This window comes from Chiloscyllium plagiosum, chromosome 25 (genome assembly GCF_004010195.1).
Source record: "Chiloscyllium plagiosum isolate BGI_BamShark_2017 chromosome 25, ASM401019v2, whole genome shotgun sequence".
NCBI classification, from domain to species: Eukaryota; Metazoa; Chordata; class Chondrichthyes; order Orectolobiformes; family Hemiscylliidae; genus Chiloscyllium; species Chiloscyllium plagiosum.
In genome coordinates, this window is record NC_057734.1 from 24,547,616 (window position 1) to 24,567,911 (window position 20,296).

General features: G+C 37.4%; 1 protein-coding gene across 1 annotated transcript; it reads left to right on the plus strand.

The window, feature by feature from the left end:
- The first annotated feature begins 154 nt into the window (after positions 1–154).
- Positions 155–16,928, plus strand: gpn3 (GPN-loop GTPase 3). The gene is made up of 8 exons (XM_043715693.1): positions 155–287; positions 2,136–2,244; positions 3,432–3,599; positions 4,902–5,026; positions 8,554–8,669; positions 10,499–10,595; positions 11,934–12,062; positions 13,071–16,928. The coding sequence occupies exons 1-8, from the start codon at positions 240–242 to the stop codon at positions 13,137–13,139; spliced, it is 861 nt and encodes a 286-aa protein (XP_043571628.1). The 5' UTR covers positions 155–239; the 3' UTR covers positions 13,140–16,928.
- Positions 16,929–20,296: the final 3,368 nt, after the last annotated feature.

A 20,296-nucleotide genomic window follows, 5' to 3' on the forward strand; every position in this document is an offset into this window, starting at 1 on the left:
TGAGATAAACATTGGTGATTCGGATTTAAAAGAAAACATCTTTTAACCAAAGGTAAAGGGGCGATATCAATTATAAATATTAGAAAGGCGAGTTTCACGTGAACGTTTCGAAATGCTCGTTTTGGAATGGGGGAGGGGGAACCTAATTCCAAAGAGGCTTCCGTAACCGGAAATAGAAGCCGTGGCGTCGACCCGTCTGCTGTACTCCTGTAGTTTGTGGGTAACCGGTGGTGGAAGATATGCCTCGCTTTGCTCAACTTGTGATGGGGCCTGCAGGCAGTGGGAAGGTAGGTCTCGGCAATAACGACAGAATCTTTTTATTTGGCGCATAGGAGTGAAAAATATGGATTGTCTAAATTATGCTGCTCCTGAGCCAAAACCGACTCCCTGATTTTATCATCATTATTAGCTTCAACACTTAGGAAAACCCCTGAAATATTAAAGATTATTATCATGTTATACGCTTATTTTCGTAATAGTCATAATCTTTCGTTTAAAACATGTGTTGTCATGAGACTAAAAATCTTTCTCAAAACCTGCAACTGGAAATATGAATAATTTTTTATCCCTTCTGATTTTTAGCTGGAATAATCCCATCATGTTGCACCCTCTCTTTATTCTACACGCTTCTCTGTACTTCAAATATTTATCAATTTCTGCTTAAAATTTTTGTAATGTGCTAGAGCTTTGTATTCAAACATTCCATACTTCCAACAACTGTTAACTTTTTTTTTTCAGCTCTCTGCGCACTTTAGTTGATGATTTAAAATTGATGAGCCTTTTTTTTCTGCTTCATAATTTAAAATAAAAGTTTAATTTTCCACTCTCTCCCATGGAATTAATTCTAATCTCTCCAGTCTGTCCTCCGAACAGTAGATTTCAATTGCTGGTGTTGTCACTATGTTACAGAATGTAATATACACCACAGGGAAAGGCTATTCAAATGTAGGTCATGAATTTTATTGGTCAACAACTTTAAGGAAAACTACATCTAATAAATCATATTGTGCCAATCTTCCTTGTTTGTATTGTTTTAATTAGTCTTCAAATGAGACAAATATTTAAAATGCCAAATTTTTTTGGATTTTACTTTTTGTTTTAAATGATTGTATAAATCAATGATTTGAGCCTCTTAATGAAATTGCTTTACGATATGGTCCTGTGCTCTTTATGCTTTGTGAACCCTAAAGATTATATAGTGGATATTTAAAGTAATTACAATTACCTGTATATGGGTAAAATGATACCATCTAATCTTTTGAAACAATCAAAGCTCATGGACTAAACCAAACATCTAAATACCTGTCGACTGATGAATATTACTAGGTACATCTGTGAATTGGAATGGCACAATGGCTCAGTGGTTAGTACTTATACCTCATACCCTGATACCCTGAACCTGGGTTGATTCCACCCTTGGGTGACTGTCTGTGTGAAGCCTACACATTTTCCCGTGTCTGCATGGGTTTCTGCTGGTTGCTCCGGTTTCCTCCCACGGTCCAAAGATGCACAGGTTAAATGAATTGGCTGTGTGAAATTGTTCATAGTGTCCAGGGATGTGTAGACTAGGTGGATTAGGTAGGGTTGGAGGATGCATCTGGGCAGGATGCTCTTCAGAGGGTTGGTGTGGACTTGATGGGCTGAATGGCTTGCTTCTGCACTATAAGGATTCTATGATTCTATGATTTGCAAATTTCTAGTTATCAAACTACCTGTAGGAATTAAATTATAAAAGAAACCGATTTAAGATTTTAGGGTTCTTTCATTATACACTTAACATTGGGCAGCACAGTGGCTCATTGGTTAGCACTGCTGCCTCACAGCACCAGGGTCCCAGATTCGATTCCAGCCTCAAGTGACTGTCTGTGTGGAGTTTGCACATTCTCTCTGTGTCTGCGTGGGTTTCCTCCGGGTGGTCTGGTTTCCTCCCACAATCCAAAGATGTGCAGGTCAGGTGAATTGGCTATGCTAAATTACCCATAGTGTTAGGTCAGTTAGTCAGAGGGAAATGGGTCTGGGTGGGTTACTCTTTAGAGGGTTGGTGTGGACTGGTTGGGCTGAAGGGCCTGTTTCCACACTGTAGGTAATCTAATCTAAACACAATTTGAAGCTGGATTTGTTATCTGTAATTTCAGAGCACTTACTGTTCCACTATGCAGCAGCACTGTGAGGTATTGAATCGATCTGTGCAGGTGGTGAACCTTGATCCTGCTGCAGAATACTTTGACTATCCTGTATTAGCAGGTGAGTTGACTAATAACTTTGCAATTCATCTTGAAAATATTCTTTTGACAACTTCAACAAAACATAAGGAATTGAAGTTTGCTTTTCCAGCTAAACTGTAAAGACTGGATGCTGTTTGGACATCACGAGCAGAAATGGGGATGTTCGCAGACGATTACATAAAGTTAAGCACCATTCATGACGACTCAGATACTGAAGCAGCTGGTGTCTGTATTCAACAAAAATACCTAAGCTTGGCCTAGTAAGAGGCAAGTAACATTCGTGCCACATGAATGCCAGGCAATGACATCTTCAATTATGAAAAGAATCTTAACAGCCACCCTTTGATGATTAATCGTTAATTGCTGAATCTCCCACTATGAACAGTCTAGGGGTTGTCACTGACCAGAAGCTGAACTGAATCAGTTAAATAGAATCTGTGATTATGAGAATAGGTCAGAGGCTAGGAATGTGGTGGTGAGTAACTCACCCCTGCTTCCCTAATGGCTGTCCATCATCTATAAGGCAGGACCATGGTATAATTCTCTCCACTTACTTGGGTGCAACTGAAACAACACTTCAACATATAACACCATCTAGGACAAAAAAAGCCAGTTTGATTGGCACCTCATCCACAACCTTCAATTATTCGCTTTCTTCACGACTGATGCACAATGGCAACACTGGAACATCTTCAAGATGTTTGAACTCACCAAGGCTTCTTCAACAACATCTTCCAAATCCTGAAACTCTGCAAGCTGGAATGACGAGGATAAGGACAGCAGATGCATGGGGATCTTTCCACTTCCAAGCTCTAAACTACATACCTTGCTGACTTGGAAATATATTGCTATTCCTTCACTTTGCTGGATCAAAATCCTGGAGGTCCCTTCCTAATAGGGTTATGCATGTCCCTACATTTAAAGGACTGCACTATTTGAAGAAAGCAACTCACTACCACCTTCTCCTGGGTAATTGGGGATATGATAAAGGCTAACCTCGCCACCATTTCCTACATCCCATGAATGAATGGAAAGCAGATGATTATCCCTGTCTTCACAGGTCTTATTGGATAACTGAATGAAAACTGAAAATGCTGAGCTGTGTGCAAAAAATATCAGCCACACTAATTTTGGGAAATGTGCTTTGTTTTATATACCATGGTTTTTTTTAAAAATTACTGTTGTCAAAATTATTTTTTCCGATAGATATTCGGGAGCTCATTCAAGTAGATGACGTGATGGAAGATGATTCCTTGAGATTTGGCCCAAATGGTGGGCTGATTTTCTGTATGGAATACTTTGCCAACAACTTTGATTGGCTGGCAGATTGTCTAGGACATGTGGAAGATGACTATATACTATTTGATTGTCCAGGTAGGTGGCAATTGATATGTGCAATGGAATAGTCCATTATGCAGTTTGTTTAGTAGGATTGTGCAGAAAACTAGATTCAAGATTAGAGTGGTGCTGGGAAAGCACAGCAGGTCAGGTAGCATCCAAGGAGCAGGAAAATGAGGCTCATTCATGATAAAGGGCTTTAGCCCGAAACATCAATTTTTTTTTTGTTCTTTTTCCCTGCTCCTCGGATGTTGCCTGACCTGTGCTTTTCCAGCACCACTCTAATCTGCAGTTCCCACTTCTGCCTTATGCAGAGACTAACCTAAACTCAAGCATGGGTCAGCTTTTATCACAGTTATTTGGTTATCAGTTATTAGATATGTATGCGTGAAGACCATAATGAATCTTGGTGTTGGAAGCCAGTGCCCCTGCTGTTAATGTAAAGTGTTGAAGGTCCTGGCACTGCATTTAAGGGGTACTCAGAGGCATCTCATGCTCTTAGGTGGATACCTGCAGCTGAACATTTTGACCCAAAAATATTCCTCTGTCAGCTTGACGAGACAGTCCTTTCAACCTTGCCCATTCTATTCCAGTCTCCGTCTCTTGGTCTGTGCCCTGTGCAACTTAGACTATTGCCATCCAATCTCAATCATGGTATGGCAGAGATGAAGATTTTTCCAAAGAAGCCAAAACTACTCTCTCAAATCCACTAAGTACACTACTTTGCCTGCTGCATACCTCTGGTATGTTGGGAAACTTAAAGAAAACTGAAGAACTATTGCTGAGAGAATGCCCGTTGTGGCTGTGCAGGTTCTTTGCAAGCTATCTAGTTAATCCCACTGTGTCAGCTTTTATTTTAATGTTACTGTTGAATATATTTGCACCACTTCTTTAATGTGGTGGAAACCAAATGACACTTTGCCATAAGCAAAATTCCCCTCATCTCACCTCTGGTGTTTTTCCGATTTACGTTACATCCCTGTTTGCAAGTTAAACTCTTTCTTCTTGGGCTATAAGGGCAGTTAATTTATTGCATTTAGTCTAGTGTATTTGATTAAGCACAGTAAAATTTATAATCTTATCAAAGTAGTAGTCTTTCATTTAGATCCAGTCAAAGGAACAAATAATTAGTTTCTAGAATATGAATTTTAAGCTCTTCCTGTTTTCCCCTCACTTCCTGAAGGTACTGATTCATGAAACGTGGGTGTTCAGTTTTTGAACACACTTTTCAAAAGCTATTCTGAGAATTTTAACTGAGCCCATTATATGTAATAAGTTTTGATTGTAGGTCTCCAATTTTTTTTTTTGTCCTAATGTGATTTTATTAATTCATTACAGGTCAGATTGAGTTATATACTCATCTTCCAATAATGAAGCAGCTCGTGGAACAGTTGCAACAGTGGGAGTTTCATGTCTGTGGGGTATTTCTTGTTGACTCTCAATTTATGGTGGAGTCGTTTAAGGTAATCTTCACTATATAGTGTGAAGTGGGATTTGTATACAGCAAACTTTATTTTAACCAAAACTCTATGAACTACGCTTTTGATTTAAATAGGCAAAAATTATATACCTCAAATACTAGAAGTTTACTGTTTTATCGTGATCTCCACGATGTCTGAGTAGACAGTTGTGTGCAAGTGAGAAGGTATCTCTGGTAAGTTTTAATTAAGGCAAAATTGCATTATTGTTTGTGTATGCTGTAAATAAGTACAAGTTTCTGTTGAAGAGCTAATGCTCAATGTCGAATCTCCTGCTCTCGGATGCTGCCTGGCCGGCTGTGCTTTTCCAGCACCACGCCCTTCGACTCTGACCTCCAGCATCTGCAGTTCGTACTTGCTCCCTGTAAATAAAGTATCCAAGGTGTCATAACCTTGAAATCAAGATAGAGTCCACACTCTCAGCTTGTGCTCAAAATATAGCATTACAGAATCAAGACACTGCCAAACAGACAAGGCGACAGAACTACAGCACGTACATGCACACCAAGAACTATAAAATGGAGAAACCTGGCATCACCACCACCAGCAGCAGCCAAGCCTCCCCTGGCACCACAGCTGAAAACATTGTCACCATGGGGAAATCGATTGTCAACTTTTCGGATCACACCCTTCAACCAGAAGAGATTGAAATTCTCAGCCAAGGGCTCAATTTTTGCCCCACCACCAAAATGGACCCCTTTGGTCTTACAGCAGACACGGAGGAATTCATCACACAAATGAGACTCCGGGAATTCTTCCAAGACGTCAGCAAGCCAGCAGAAAAAGATGGAGCCATCATCATTCAGAATAGAATGGGCTACTGCAAGGAAGTGTACTGACAAATGAACAACTCTGAATACTACAGGCAACTACTGGCCAATCTGACCAAAGGACACACCCTTGACCTAAACACATTGATCAAGACTTTTGATCCAGTCCTTCAGAGTACCCTACCCACACTCATCCCACATACTTCTCACGTAGGGGACTTTTACTGGTTTCCACAGATTCACAAAGTCAACACATCTGATTGTGTCAAGCAATGGGACAGTGTGTGAGAACCTCTGACTATGTCAAGGGCATCTTGAAACTCATTTTACAGGGGGCCCCCATCTTCTGTCGCAATACTATAGACCTTTACGGAAGCTCAGCACCCATGGACTAGTCGAACTGGGAACGTTCCTAGTCACAATGGAAGTTTTCAGCACTCAACATCAGTATCCCCCAAGATGCGTCATTACTCTGACAGCCTCTGTACTCAATACCAACAACCGCCAATTACTGAGCACCGTCCTACAACTCATCTGCTTCATTCTCGACCACAATCTTTTTGCCTTTGACAACTAGTTCTTCTTCCAGACACAACAACCATGGGGACCAAATTTGCACCCCAAAATGCCAACATTTTCATGCACAAGTTTGAACAAGACTTCTTTGTTGCACAGGACCTTCAACCAGCACTATATGCCAGATATATTGACGACATTTTCTTCCTTTGGACCCATGGCAAGGAGTGACTGGAATAACTACACAGTGATATCAAGAAGTTTCATTCCATCATCAGACTTACCATGGACTACTCTCTTCAGTATCTGTCTCATTCTTGAATGCACACATCTCCATCAAGGATGGGCACCTCAGTACCTCACTCTACTGCAAACCCATGGATAACCTCACGATGCTGCACTTCTCTAGCTTCCACCCTAAACTAGTCTCAAGGTTGAGATACAGACAGACTCTAATCTCCCACCTTTAATACATTATCTGAGTTGAAATGTCACTTTTTTAAAAAAATAAAACTTTAAGTTATCTCTAATCTGACTGGACAAAAGTTCTTGGATTTACATATTAATGAAGTAAAACCATTCTAAAAGATGACTTAACAGCAATCTAGATTTGTTCAATATATCACTTCAATTGCATGACACTAATGTTTTGCTATCAATTCTGTGTTCTATGATCCTGCCCCACTACTTACCTGATGAAGGAGCAGTGCTCTGAAAGTTAGTACTTCCAAATAAAGCTGTTGGACGATAACCCGGTGTTGAGATTTTTAACTGGCCATCCTAGTCCAACACCAGCATCTCCATCATAAATAAAGTATAACAGTGATGTATATACTGTCTGAATTATGTTTCTATTGCTTAGTTTGTATTTTTACATTGTTTATGTGGACCTCTTGATTAACTGACACCCTTCTGGTCTCAGGTGCCATTTAATAAAAAGTTTGCTCTATTTCATGTAATTTATTATAAACTTAGAATTTTGACTTTTCAGTTAGTAACTTGTGGCTTTTCTGTGTTTTGTGTTTAATTGTAGTATTTCTGTGGCCCTGCTGATTACTTTTAAAACAGGTTTTGGAGCATGGCTTGAAGTGAATGGATTTGGTGCAAAAATAATAGACCTTTTTTTTTTTGTTTTGCAACTCCGCAAGGTAAATAATGGGACTCCAGGTTTGTTATAGATCTGTGAAATTTCTTAGTTTTAAGAGAAATACTCAAAGTTTCAAGAGGAAGATTTATGGCTTCAGTTTTAGTTTGAGTTTTGAGCAGTCTGACAAAGTCCTTGGAATAAGAGACTCTGAAGATCTATGTTCCTGAGAAGGGAAGGATATATGATGTAGTAGGTTGCCTAAAGCTGAGCATGTTTAAGCAGGTGTATGATGGCTTCTTCCTGTAGTTAGTCACAAATAACTTATGAAGGACCTGTTCCTGTGCCACACTGACACAAACTTGCCTAGGTGTTGTATGCAGGGATTTTGGTGAGTCTTGAATGGATTTTCTTTTTTGTAGGGGTGTGTTTTGATTTGTTTTCAAATTATAGTGGAGTGTTTTGTGATAAGTGGTATTATAATTTAACAATCTTTGCTTTATTTTATCTCCATTTCTTCTGATAATTCTGCTTTATTGTTAAAACAAATTTTTGCAGCATTGCATGCTTTTGTTTCAGTGACGGACCACTTTGTTAAAATCAAAACAAATCAATATATGATTTCAATATGTGGCTGTCAAGACATCCCAGTCTGTCTGAGTACTGACTTGTTTGCCAATACTACCTCCATTCCCTTTAGAGGGGCAGTTTTAAAAATTCTCTGACACTGGAATCACTCATCTGGTGGATTTCTTGGAAAACTTCTTTGTCTTTGTTGCTCTACAATTTAAAGTGCAATATCTTGTGCGCTTCATCACAATTTTCCTGTTAATTCATGTTTATCTTGTACTTGAATATCTAAAATTAACAAGGTGAATATTATTTACCACTTGCTCTGTTGACTTTTATACTGTGAACTTTCTTCTGCTTGATTAAAATTCTGGAGTCTTGTCTTTTTGTTTAGGAAATAACTGGGATTTCCAGTAACAATTTTTAATTACTTTAAACAAAAGGTTACTGGTATTTAACTGGATGTTAACCAGATTTGGGGTCTGGTCTAGGATGTAAATGTTTATAAATGAGATAAATCTGACATTTTTTGTAAAATGTGCAGATGTGTTAACATTTGTACTTTTTTTTAGTTTGTATCAGGTGTTATGGCAGCCCTCAGTGCTATGGTGTCTCTGGAAATTCCTCAGGTCAACATCATGACAAAAATGGATTTACTTAACAAAAAAGCAAAAAAAGAAATTGAAAAGTAATTACAACTTTGTATTGTATCTGATGGTCCTATTTTCACATAATGTAACACATTGCAATGTACTTGTCCATACATGCTGCATACCTTTTCAGAAATTGAGTTGCTGTATTGACCATTTTTAGATTGTTTTGATTGACAACAGACTGCTGAAAGTTTTTTAAAATTTTAGAGTTCAATTATTGATGCAGTTGTAGGCTTTTCTTGTGATGCTACATGCCCAAAGTAAATGTCTGTTGTATATCATATGTAAAATTAATTTGAGCAACAATAAATTTGGAACTTTTTTATTCACTCATGGGATATGGGCATTGCATGTCTAAAGTGATATACTTGGAATTATGTTATGTAGGCTAGTGGAGATTGACATTAAGAGCATTCAGGATTCAGTTGTGTTGGACACTTTTCACAAATCAGCCTTTCCTTCACCTTGACACTTGTATGAACATACTTGAATAAAGGATTCATTTATATTGTAGATACTGTTAAAATATTACATAAGGATGTGGGCTTTTTTTTTGGATACTTGCTGGATGGGGATTGGTCGTGGCTGGACGGAGACTCTCTGTTGCTTTCTGGTAGTGTTTATTTTGTGATTGCTGTGATGCCTGCAAAATATTCTCTTTTTTTTTTCCCCCTTTCTGTCAGCATGCCCTTCCCAGTATAGAGTACACAATATGGACTTGCTGGGCTTGGGCTGAAAAATGTGTTGCTGGAAAAGCGCAGCAGGTCAGGCAGCAGCAAAGGAGCAGGAGAATCGACATTTCGGGCATAAGCCCTTCCGGAAGAAGAATAAGCTCTGAAGAAGGGCTTATGCCCGAAATGTCGATTCTCCTGCTCCTTTGCTGCCTGACCTGGGCTTTTCCAGCAACACATTTTTCAGCTCTGATCTCCAGCATCTGCAGTCCTCACTTTCTCCTTTGGTAGGCTTGGGGCAGCATTGGGATCAAACTGTGATTTTCCTGTCTTTTAAAATTTGAGTTCAAAAACTGCCATGCTGATGGGCAAATAACAAGGAGGTACTTTGTTTATATATACATGTATGATGGAACATTATCCTATTGGAGAATATCTGCAGTAATTTGTTCCTACTTATCCTAGTGGAGGAGTTTGCAAATTTTTTTTCTGACAAAGTATTTTACATTTTTGCATGTTTTGAAGGCATTTTTAATTAGTGTTACCTTCAAATGATTTGCTTTTTACGATACTTGTGATATTTTCAAAGAAAAGACATGCATTTATGTCTGATCTTTAAAGTCATTAGAACTCGAGTATTTCAAATGCATTATTTGTAATGCAGGAAACCATTTTAATTGGTAACTGGTAAGGTCCCATTAACAGTAATGTGAAAATAACCGATGAGTTATATTTTAGTCTTGTTGATTGAAAATTTTTTTTCTAGGAGTTTGGAGAATTTCTAAATTTTCTTTTAAACTGATCTTAATGATCTCTTATGGTCACTTGAGGTGGAGACAGGCCATCAGCGTCATATCACCTCCAAAAGGTGGCACTAGAGTGTTAGCCTTGATATCATGCTCAAGTCTGTGGCATGGGCTAATACCTTATGACTTTATATAGTTTGCAGTGTCATCTCTGGAATGTAATTCCCAACCATAATACAGGGCAATTGGAAACAATTTGGGCTTGCTTCAGGTCATAAAATGCTGAGAGGTACAATGCTAAAATTGTTTTCAGTTTCTTGTGTAGATTTAAAGCAACAAAGGAACTATAATTTGAAGGTTCACTTTATAAAACGCTATCAAGATTGATTTTGTTTTACATGTTTTGAGTTTTTGTCAGTAATATTTCCATATATTATTTCATTAAAGGTATTTAGACCCTGATATGTATTCATTGATGCAAGACTCTACTGAGACTTGGAAAAGCAAGAAATTCAAAAAGCTAACCAAAGCAATTTGTGAATTGGTAAGAATTGTACCATACTCAATGAAGCTAAGTTCTCATTAACATCAAATTCTCTATTTGAATTAACTGGTCTCAGAATAAAAAATCCTATATACAGTAATTTTGTAAACAACATAGAATGATTGTTTGTGCAAATAAGTGATTCTATGTAGCATTAGTAAAATGTCCACAGGAATGAAGGTTAGTATTACCAGAGAAAGTTGAGAGAAGATTTAATAAGTGATCAAAATGATGGAAGTTTTAATGGAGTAAATAAGGGGAACTATTTCCCTTGGCTGAGTTTCAATAATTGGAGGATGGAGATGTAAAATCACTGCTGATTAGGACTGTGTTGCTGCAGCAAATTGAACATACACTTTCTGTAAAGCCAATAGTTATTGTACTGGAGTTATCATTTTTATTGAGGGTCACGGCAAAGCAGTGCATGGAGAGTTGCAAGAAAGGTTTGGGTGCTGTCTGTCACTTTTTTATACAACGTGGAAACGGACCCTTCAGTCCAACTAGTCCATGTTCCCAAAGTAAACTAGTCTCTCTTGCCTGAATTTGACCCATATGCCTCCCAACCTTTCCTATTCATGTACTTATCCAAATGTCTTTTAAATGTTGTAACTGTACCTACATTCACCACTTCCTCAGGTAGTTCATTCGCCACAAAACGTTGCCTGTCATCTCCTTTTTAAAACTTTCTCCCCTCTCCTTAAATATATGGCCTCTAGCTTTGAATCTACCAACCTAGGGGAAAGAACCTAGCTATTCACCTTATCTATGTCCCTCATGATTTTGTAATCCTCTATACGGTCACTCCTCAATTTCCTACACCCCAGTAAGAAATGTCCCAGCCTATTTTTATAACTCAAATCCTCCATTCCCAGAAACCTGCTGGTAAATCTTTTCTGAATCTTCTCCAATTTAATAATATCCTTCCCATAGTAGGACAACCAGAACCATGCACAGTACTCCAGAAAAGGGTTCACCAACATCATACCACTACTATTATTTCCAAGCAAACTGGGGACACAGTATAGACGTACCATGACTATAAAATTTCAAGCCAATTTAATGAAAAAAAACCCAAGGTACTAATGAGAATCCAGTGTTGATTTTAAACTGAGCTTTTAAAAGTCAGTATTTTGAACTTTCTGAAAATAATACTAAGTATTAGTGTCTTTTTCTCTAAGAACATTCCACTTTTGCATATTGTTTCTTATAATGTATTACTAAATAATGGTTAATTGCTATTCTGAAAATCCTCTAGTGAAAATTATATTTATGGTTATACATTGTCAAAATGGTGCTATTAAAACGTTTGATAATGAGTGTCAACAATTGTCTTTTAAGATTGATGACTACAGCATGGTTCGATTTTTGCCTTTTGATCGTTCAGATGAAGAATGTATTAACATAGTCTTGCAGCATATTGACTTTTCCATTCAGTATGGAGAGGATTTTGAAGTCAAAGAACCAAAGGTGAGTGATACATGACTTCATTGTATAGGAATTTTCCGGTGATACTGTTTTCCCCCAACACCAATTCTCATTCAGTTTAATGATCAGGACTCCTCTAAGATGTATGTATTCCATGACTGATTAGTGACACGTTTAAAGTAATTTAAGCATGATGTCATCTTTTATTCCTTATTCACCAAACTGACCAACAACTGGATTCACTAATTCCACCACAGCAGATTGAAATTGGTTTTAATTGACAGATCTGTGATTCAGTCTGTGGCTTGAAAGCCAAGTATGTAATAATAAGATCAAATTTCAGCGACAATGCCTCTTAAAATTGAATAATCTGCACATGTGTACTGTGTAGAGTTACATAAAGAATAGGTACTGGAATGAAATACTATAGGGTTCATGACTCCTACGGAATCCCAAGTTGAGTTCATGCTTTTTAGGACAGAGGAGGAAGCATTTAATTTTCCGCAGATAATTATGCTGTAACCATGCAAGATGATATAATACTATAAATGAGTACCTGGCTTTAATGTATTCGCTTTTTCAGCTTTTATTTTGTTTTTCTTTGGTTATGTTTGGAATTCAAAACAAAATGGAATTAATTTACTATAAAGATACACTTATTATTTAAGATTCAGTTGAGTTACTTTGCTGCGTAATATATATTAAGACTTTTAACAATAAATTAAGTTATGTAGGTGAGGTCATCAGTTTTTTTTTTCCCTCGATTGTCCTTGAGATATGTAACCTGTTCTGTTATAAAGATCTGCTGAAGTTGCTGGAGAAACTCAGCAGGTCTATCAGCATCTGTAAAGAGAAAGCAGAGTTAATGTTTTGGGTCCAGTGTCCCTTCCCTGTTTCTCTCCACAGATGCTGCTGGACCTGAGTTGTTCCAGCAATTTCTGTTTTTGTTTCTGATTTCCAGCATCTGCAGTTCTTTGTTTGTTTGTTTTTAAATTTCAGGTTTTCAGAACTTGCACAGTTACATTTACCATTGGCTCCTTTTATTTACAGGAACAAGACGACAACACTGAAGATCCCAGTGCAAGTGAGCAGTTTTTCCAAGGTTCAGTTGCAGACTGAAGTTCCTAGACATGGCTGAATGTTTGGTCCAGTTAAACATTTGGTATTTTCAGAAGCCTTCTACCTGGATTCCCCCAACACTTTGCCTTTCCAATAATTCCTAATAAGAGGCAATTTAGGAATCATGTTTGGCAACTCAACTTATTTGCACCATATCTTATGGAGAAGAGCTCAAATCCTTAAACTGATTTTATACATATAAAGAAAATATTATTGTTTGAGCTTGGTAAATAATTATGTGCAGTTAACTTAAGACAAAACTTTAACTCCTGAGGATACTTGTTCTATTTAAGGTACAAAAAAATTTTGGGAATTTTTTTTAAATTTCAGGTAGTAACTTTAAAGGCCTACACTTTTAAAAAATATTTGCTGCAAAATGTGAAGGATAGGTTTCCACTTTGCTTAAAATCAGAAAATGTGCAACAAAGCATGAGTTTTTCTTAAGAATGTTAGGGTAAATTAATTTTGACAGCCCACAAAATGAATGATTATCAGGAATTTTACACTCTATAGTAATTTTTAATCAATCTATTATTTTGGAAGTAAAGATATTACTTCCATCTGACTGGAACAGCTTATAAATTGGACTTTAAAAGAATAATTCATGGAATATGAACATTGCTGGTTAGGCCATCCTTTATTGCTCATCTTTAATTGCCATGGGGAAGGTGATAGTGAGCTGACTTCATAAACCGTTTCAGTCCATTGGGTTAGGGACATACTCAGTGCTGTTAGGAAGGGAGTTCCAAATATTGATGCAGTGGCAATGAAGGAATAGCAATATGCTTCCAAGTCACACTTGGTGTTTGGCGTTAAGGGGTGCTTGCAGATGGTGGTCTCATGTGTGACTGCTGCCTTTGTCCTTCTGGGTGTTGAGGTTGCAGGTTTAAAAGATGATATCATAGCAGCTTTGAATTACTGCAATACATCTTGTAGATACTAGACACTGTATCCACAGTACATGTAAGATAGTATGAGGTGCTGGTAAAGCAGGCTTTGTCCTTCATAGAGGTTAACCACTTCGTTGTTGAGACTCAGTCATCCAGGAAAGTGCAGAGTATTCCATCATATACCTGACTTGTTCCTTGCAAGTGGTGGACAGCCTCCTGAGGATGTGAGGTATTTGTTGAGTTTCCAATCTCTGACCTCTCGCCGTAACAATATTCATGTAACTGGTCTAGTTAAGTTTGTGGTCAGTAGTGACCCCCAGAGTGTTGATGTTGGGGGATTCAGAGATGGTAATAGTGTTTAAAGTCAAGAGATGGTTGGATTCTCTGTTAGTAATGGTCGTTGCCTGACACCTGTGTGAATGTTTTGACTGTTAGCAGCCCAAATCTGAGTATGGTGCAGTCATCAGCAAAAATCCTCCCTTGTAACTTGATAGTAGAGGAAAACCTAGTTATGAAGCAGTTAAGAATTTTCAGGTCGAGGATAATACCCTGAGGAATTTGTGTATTGTGGCTGTAAACAATCATCATTTTCCTTTTGTGCCAGGTATAATTCAAGTCAGTTTGTTTGAATGGATTTAAGTTTCTTTATTCCTGTCCTCATGGTGATATTTGGAGAATATAGCTGTGCCATGTAGTCCTGTACTCATCACAAAAATCACGTTCTTGCAGCTAGGTTCTTGAGCCACTTTTGTAGTGTAAAATGATCTGGCTTTACTCTATGATGATCCAGGGAGTTAAAGACAGCTGAGATATGGTCTCCATGTTTGTGCTAGTTCACGGAGTTGCCATCTGTCTTCAAGAAGATGAACTAATGCCCTGAAATAATCATCTAGTTGGAAATCTATGAAAGCATTTTCCAAGATATTTCCCACTTAAGTCTATGCAACCACCTGACATTTGTCTCTCTGTTAATAGAGACCAACATAATGGGATTTTATTCCATAAGTCGCATACAAGATATGTTAAACTTCTAAAGCAAAAGCTAAACAATGAACTCAGTCAAAAATAAATCCAAGCATATGAAGGTTGACTATGTTTATAGAAAGTTAAAATAACTGTGTGCGTGCGTGTGTCTGTCTATGTATCACTGGTGACTAAATGTAGCTAAGGTGGAGATCAGCAATGACCAACTTGAATGTTGAAAAAGGCTGCAAATGTTGGTTTTGCCTATTTCTATTTCCATTTCCATACACAGTTCAAACATTATGCAAATTATTTTGGATTTGTGCACTATGGGGAAAAAAAAGCTTAATTTGCTGTTTCTGTTCATGCAACAGGTTTCAAATGTAGCATCGCAACCCCTTAGCACATGCGTTTTGACAGTCATCTAAAATGAAGTAGTTTCTATTTCACCTGTAAAAATGTGGAATAAATTTGTTTTGTTACCACCTGAAACAAGTTTTACAATTAAAGTTTGCACTGCTTAAATAATAAGAGCCATCTTGTGATCCAGTGGGAATGTCCCTACCTCTTGTCTGAGGGGCCTGGATTAGAGTCCCATTTGCTCCAGATGTGTGTAATAACTTCTGAATGTTCGCAAAATGTGTTAAAGAAAAAGCTAATTACTCCACGTAGTTTCATATCTCAACCTGATGGATGGGCACTTTAACTTAAATGTCTCAATTTTGGCTGGATTGTGGAAAGCATTCTTTCCATCCACACAGGTGTCTCCTGGGTTATGAAAGTTCCATGAATTGCAAGTGCTTTCTTGACCAGTGAGCTGAGATATATCAGGGAAATAAGTGGGAAAGACAATTAAGGTAGAAAGAGGGACTCCTTTTCAATTGTTTTTAAAAAATCAAAATACAAATCTTTCTTTCTCAAACCTTGATTTTAAAATCTAATATTTTAGGTTTCTAGCTCTTACACATACCACACATGGGTCCCATTTGTTCAAGTATTGTAATCCTTATGAAAAATACAGATTACATCTATAATTTAAGTAACTAATTTGGGATGAAGCTAAATCTGTAAGACCTCAATTTGATGTAATTCAGAGTCTGAAACTGAATGTAATCAGATGCTGTTGATACACTGAAGAGCTAAGGATTAATGATCAAACTTCCTTTTATATTAGAGCAATATGCTTTCAATATAAACAGAATGGCTTTGAAGTGCCAAGAGAGGAGAGCATGATTAGTCTCCTGCTTTGTGTATCTGAGTGTAAAATGTAAGAAATGGTTATACAAAGCAATAAGTGAAAGTAATGACGTCAACCACAAGTGATTAAAGTTTAATTTTGGTGGCTACTGAAATAAACATAGTTTGAAGAACTTATTAATTATAGCAGTGTGAAAGATAATGGTTATTAAAGCCAATTGCCACTTTTTTATTTAAAAGAATCTGGTAAGTTGAATCAAAGTCTTGTTTTGAGTAGCAGTAGTTCTGGAGTTTTTAAAGTTTTTACATGAACAAACTGTTTTCAAAGGATTAAGAAACAGCAATGTCATGAGTTCTTTTACCTGTATCTTGACTTGATTTATTATTGTCACATAATACAATGAAAACTACTGTTTGTGCGCTAACCATGTTGGAAAAATATGATTAATGAACTAAAGGAGCAAGGTTTTTAACATTTCTTTAGAGGACTTAAAATTAAAAGCCTTTTATCTACCTGAACTACACTAAATGAGCTTGTTCCAATATCAATAGTTTGTGCTTACTCCAGTTGTATTCTTGTGAACCAGGGAAAGAAGAAAGTTGACTGGTTGAATGTTAACAGGTGATATTCTCATGATGATCTCTACCTCTTCCTTCTCCCCGCTCCATGTTCCTTTTAAGCAAATCCACATGTTTTTCAGTAAGTACGTTGTAATAAATGGATTTCCTTTAAAGCTCATTTTGAGACACATTTTTGGTTAAGTCTAACTAAGCACTATTTCTGTCAAATGCTTGAAGCAGATTCTGTGCAGGCATGTAACTTGTAATATATCGAGAGTATTTCAGAGGAATAGATAATAAAATGTCTTCAGGATAATGGCTCAAAATGAATATACTAGATGCATCTCCATAGTTTTGTTCAGCTTCCTGGATGAACTTTATTATTGCACATCAGCAATTTACAATCTAGAAGGCAGCACAACTAACATAATATCCAGCCTTGCAGAAATTAAATTCAATCATACAGAAGAGTTTTAGATAAAGTTAATAAATGACAAGTTTCCAAAACAGTCAACAAAAAGTACTATGAAATCTTATTTAAAAAAACAAAGGATATATTTAAATAGTGTTCAGTCTTGAAGATATTCAAATAGAAACATTTTAAGAGCTGAATTGAAGGGAAAATATGGGCATATTAATATTATTAGTTTTAAATTAGCTTTGACAGCCAAAATAAATCTTAATTTGGAATTTCAGATTTGGAACATTGTATTTGTTATAGTCTACTGACAAATTTAATATTAAATCCTGACTTTGTCCATGTACAGTGACATGGTTACACATGGGGCTGGAGCAGGCAGCTGATAACTTGGTATGGGGAAGCCTCAAATTGCTAGTTCCACTGTTATTGGGTGGTATCCTGAAGCTGACATCACAGCTGACACCTCTTGTTTTAAAAGTGAAAATTGAAGACCGCATTGGAGTGGATAACTGAAATAAGGTGATAATGTGATAACTATTGGTACAAGGGCTCCAAAGATGTTAAATATGGTGTGGGGATGCTGATGTTGAACTGGGGTGGACAAAGTCAGAAGTCACACAACACGATTATAGTCCAAGTTTAAAAAGCTTTCAGATTTTACCTGATGAAGGACCAGTGCTCCGAAAGCTTGTGATTTTACATAAACCTGTTGGACTATAACTTAGTGTCATGTGATATCTGGCTAAACATGTTATTAGCCCTAGCTGTCATCACCAGGCTTTTAAAAATAAACTAACAAAAATTATCTGGAAAGTGAAGTGGGCAAGGAAAGAGACAAGTTGGTTGCCTAATAGATATGTAAAGTTGAGGTAAATGTTTTAGCTGAAAATGTGTTGCTGGAAAAGCACAGCAGGTCAGGCAGCATCCAAGGAGCAGGAAAATCGACGTTTTGGGCATGAGCCCTTCAGGAATCAGATTCCTGAAGAAGGGCTCATGCCTGAAATATCGATTCTCCTCCTTGGATGCTGCCTGACCTGCTGCGCTCTTCCAGCAACACATTTTCAGCTCTGATCTCCACCATCTGCAGTCCTCACTTTCCCCTCGTAAATACATTTTAGGGAGTTGGGTAAAAAGTATCTGAGAATCTTTTAAATAAAGAGGAAATTTGATGTCTTCCAGAAATCAATGTGTATTAGCAAGGTGCTTGAGACTATGTAAAAGTAAGGTATGAATTTGTCATCTATGGCTAAAGTTATAGACTTCATTAAAGAGAGGATTTGGAGCATCAGGATAGAAATAAAACCATTTAAAGATTGTCAAAGTGCATTTATGAAAGGAATAATTTAGCATTTTATTGTACTTCCTTGAAGGCGTCACTAATAAATATCATAGGGACAAAGCAGTTGTTTTGATTTCAAATCAGGTAATCGTTATGCAGAACTAGAGAACATTCATTGTTCTTGCAGATGCATTTTGCATTTACCACTTCACCCTTCAAACAATGTCAGTTAGCAGTGGTTCATTGAGGGAACAGTTTCTTGGAGTGAAAATGAGTCCTGTTGATTCATAGTACTTTTCAGATGGCATTTTATCTGTATATAATTTAAAACATTTTATCTATGGCTTGGATGTAACACGCAATTAGTGGATTAGAAGGCAAGGGAACACAGAATCTAGTGGGTGTTATGAATAAATAGAGAAGGGTTGGGGTAAACAGTACTGGGTAGCTTTTTCTAAGCAATCCCTGTTTGATTGAAAATACATACCTAGGATTAGAGACATTATTAGTTGTATCATACTCTGACAAGGTTATAATTTGCAGATTGACTAAAAGGTATATAAATTAATAAATCCCTTGTATTCAGGAGAGTTTTCATTTTAGCTAATCTGGAGTGCACTCTCTCCCTGCATATGCTTGAATAAACAGTTGAAAACTTGCTCTCCACATTTCTTTGTTGATCAGTAGATGAAACCACATCAATTGATCAATCTTTTTGAATACTGTGAGCATTCAGAGTATCTTTAATTCTGCTTTTTAAACTTCCTTGTCTATTCTGATCCTATGTAAAGCTTGTCTACACTTTTGTCGTCTTACTTTTCCCAGTTTTGCTTCCTTCCAACCTAAGCTCTTAGGCTCCTATGCCCCTACTAATCTAATTTGAATTCTCTCCAAAAGCATTCGTGAATCTCCATGAGAAAATTAGTCCCAATCCTACTAAGATGTAGCCAATACATCTTGTACAAGCCTCATCCAGCCCAGAACTGGTCCAAATGTCTCATGAATATGTATTCCTCCCTTCTACGCCATGTTCAATTACTCACTTTTCATTTTCATGCTTAATAGTATGTGGAACTGAATATAATCCTTAGATTACTGTTTGAGGTTCTGTATTTCAATCTCCTTTCCAAGCTCCCTGAAACTTGATTTCAGGACTTCATGCTTGTTTACCCAAGTAATTGATACCAACATGGATCACAACCTCTGGCTGTTCCTCAGAAGAATGTTGTGCAGCCACTCCAGGTAACTAATCAGCCTGGAGATTTTTTAGTTTGGCTTCACGTGCATCAATGTTATTTTATTAAGACAAGGCAAGTAAAATCTTATAATACTGATCAACTGCCTAGCAATGATCAATCAGGTTCATACTTACACTTTTTATTAGCTGCAATAAACCTTAGAGTGTAGATGACCTTAGACCTTATTGGACCTTAGGTTTAAGGTGAGAAGGGAAAGATATAAAAGAAACCGAAGAGGTAACTTCAAGCAGAGGGTGGTGCCTGTATGGAATGAGCTGCCAGAGGAAGTGGCGGTGGCTGGTACACTTACAGTATTTAAAAGGCATCTGGATGGGTAAATGAATAGGAAGGGTTTGGAGAGATTTGGGCCTAATGCTGGCAAATTAGGATATCTGGTCAGTGTGGATGAGTTGGACAAAAGGATCTTTGTGCTGTATAACTACAAGTACCTCTTGTTTTCTCCCTGTGCATCAAATTCTCACAGAAACCTAGTCACTACTCTGTTACTCAGGTGGATAGTTACCTAACACTTCACCTCTTACTCTCTGTTCTCACAGAAGGGCAAATCATCATGATGCAATCCCTCACCCACTAGCCTACTGCCCCTG

Coding starts and splice junctions, on each gene's coding strand:
- gpn3 (XM_043715693.1), top strand. CDS start 240: ATGCCTCGCTTTGCTCAACTTGTGATGGGGCCTGCAGGCAGTGGGAAG. Junction 2,245..3,431: donor TGACTATCCTGTATTAGCAG/GTGAGTTGACTA, acceptor TTTTTCCGATAG/ATATTCGGGAGCTCATTCAA. Junction 12,063..13,070: donor TTGAAGTCAAAGAACCAAAG/GTGAGTGATACA, acceptor TTTTATTTACAG/GAACAAGACGACAACACTGA.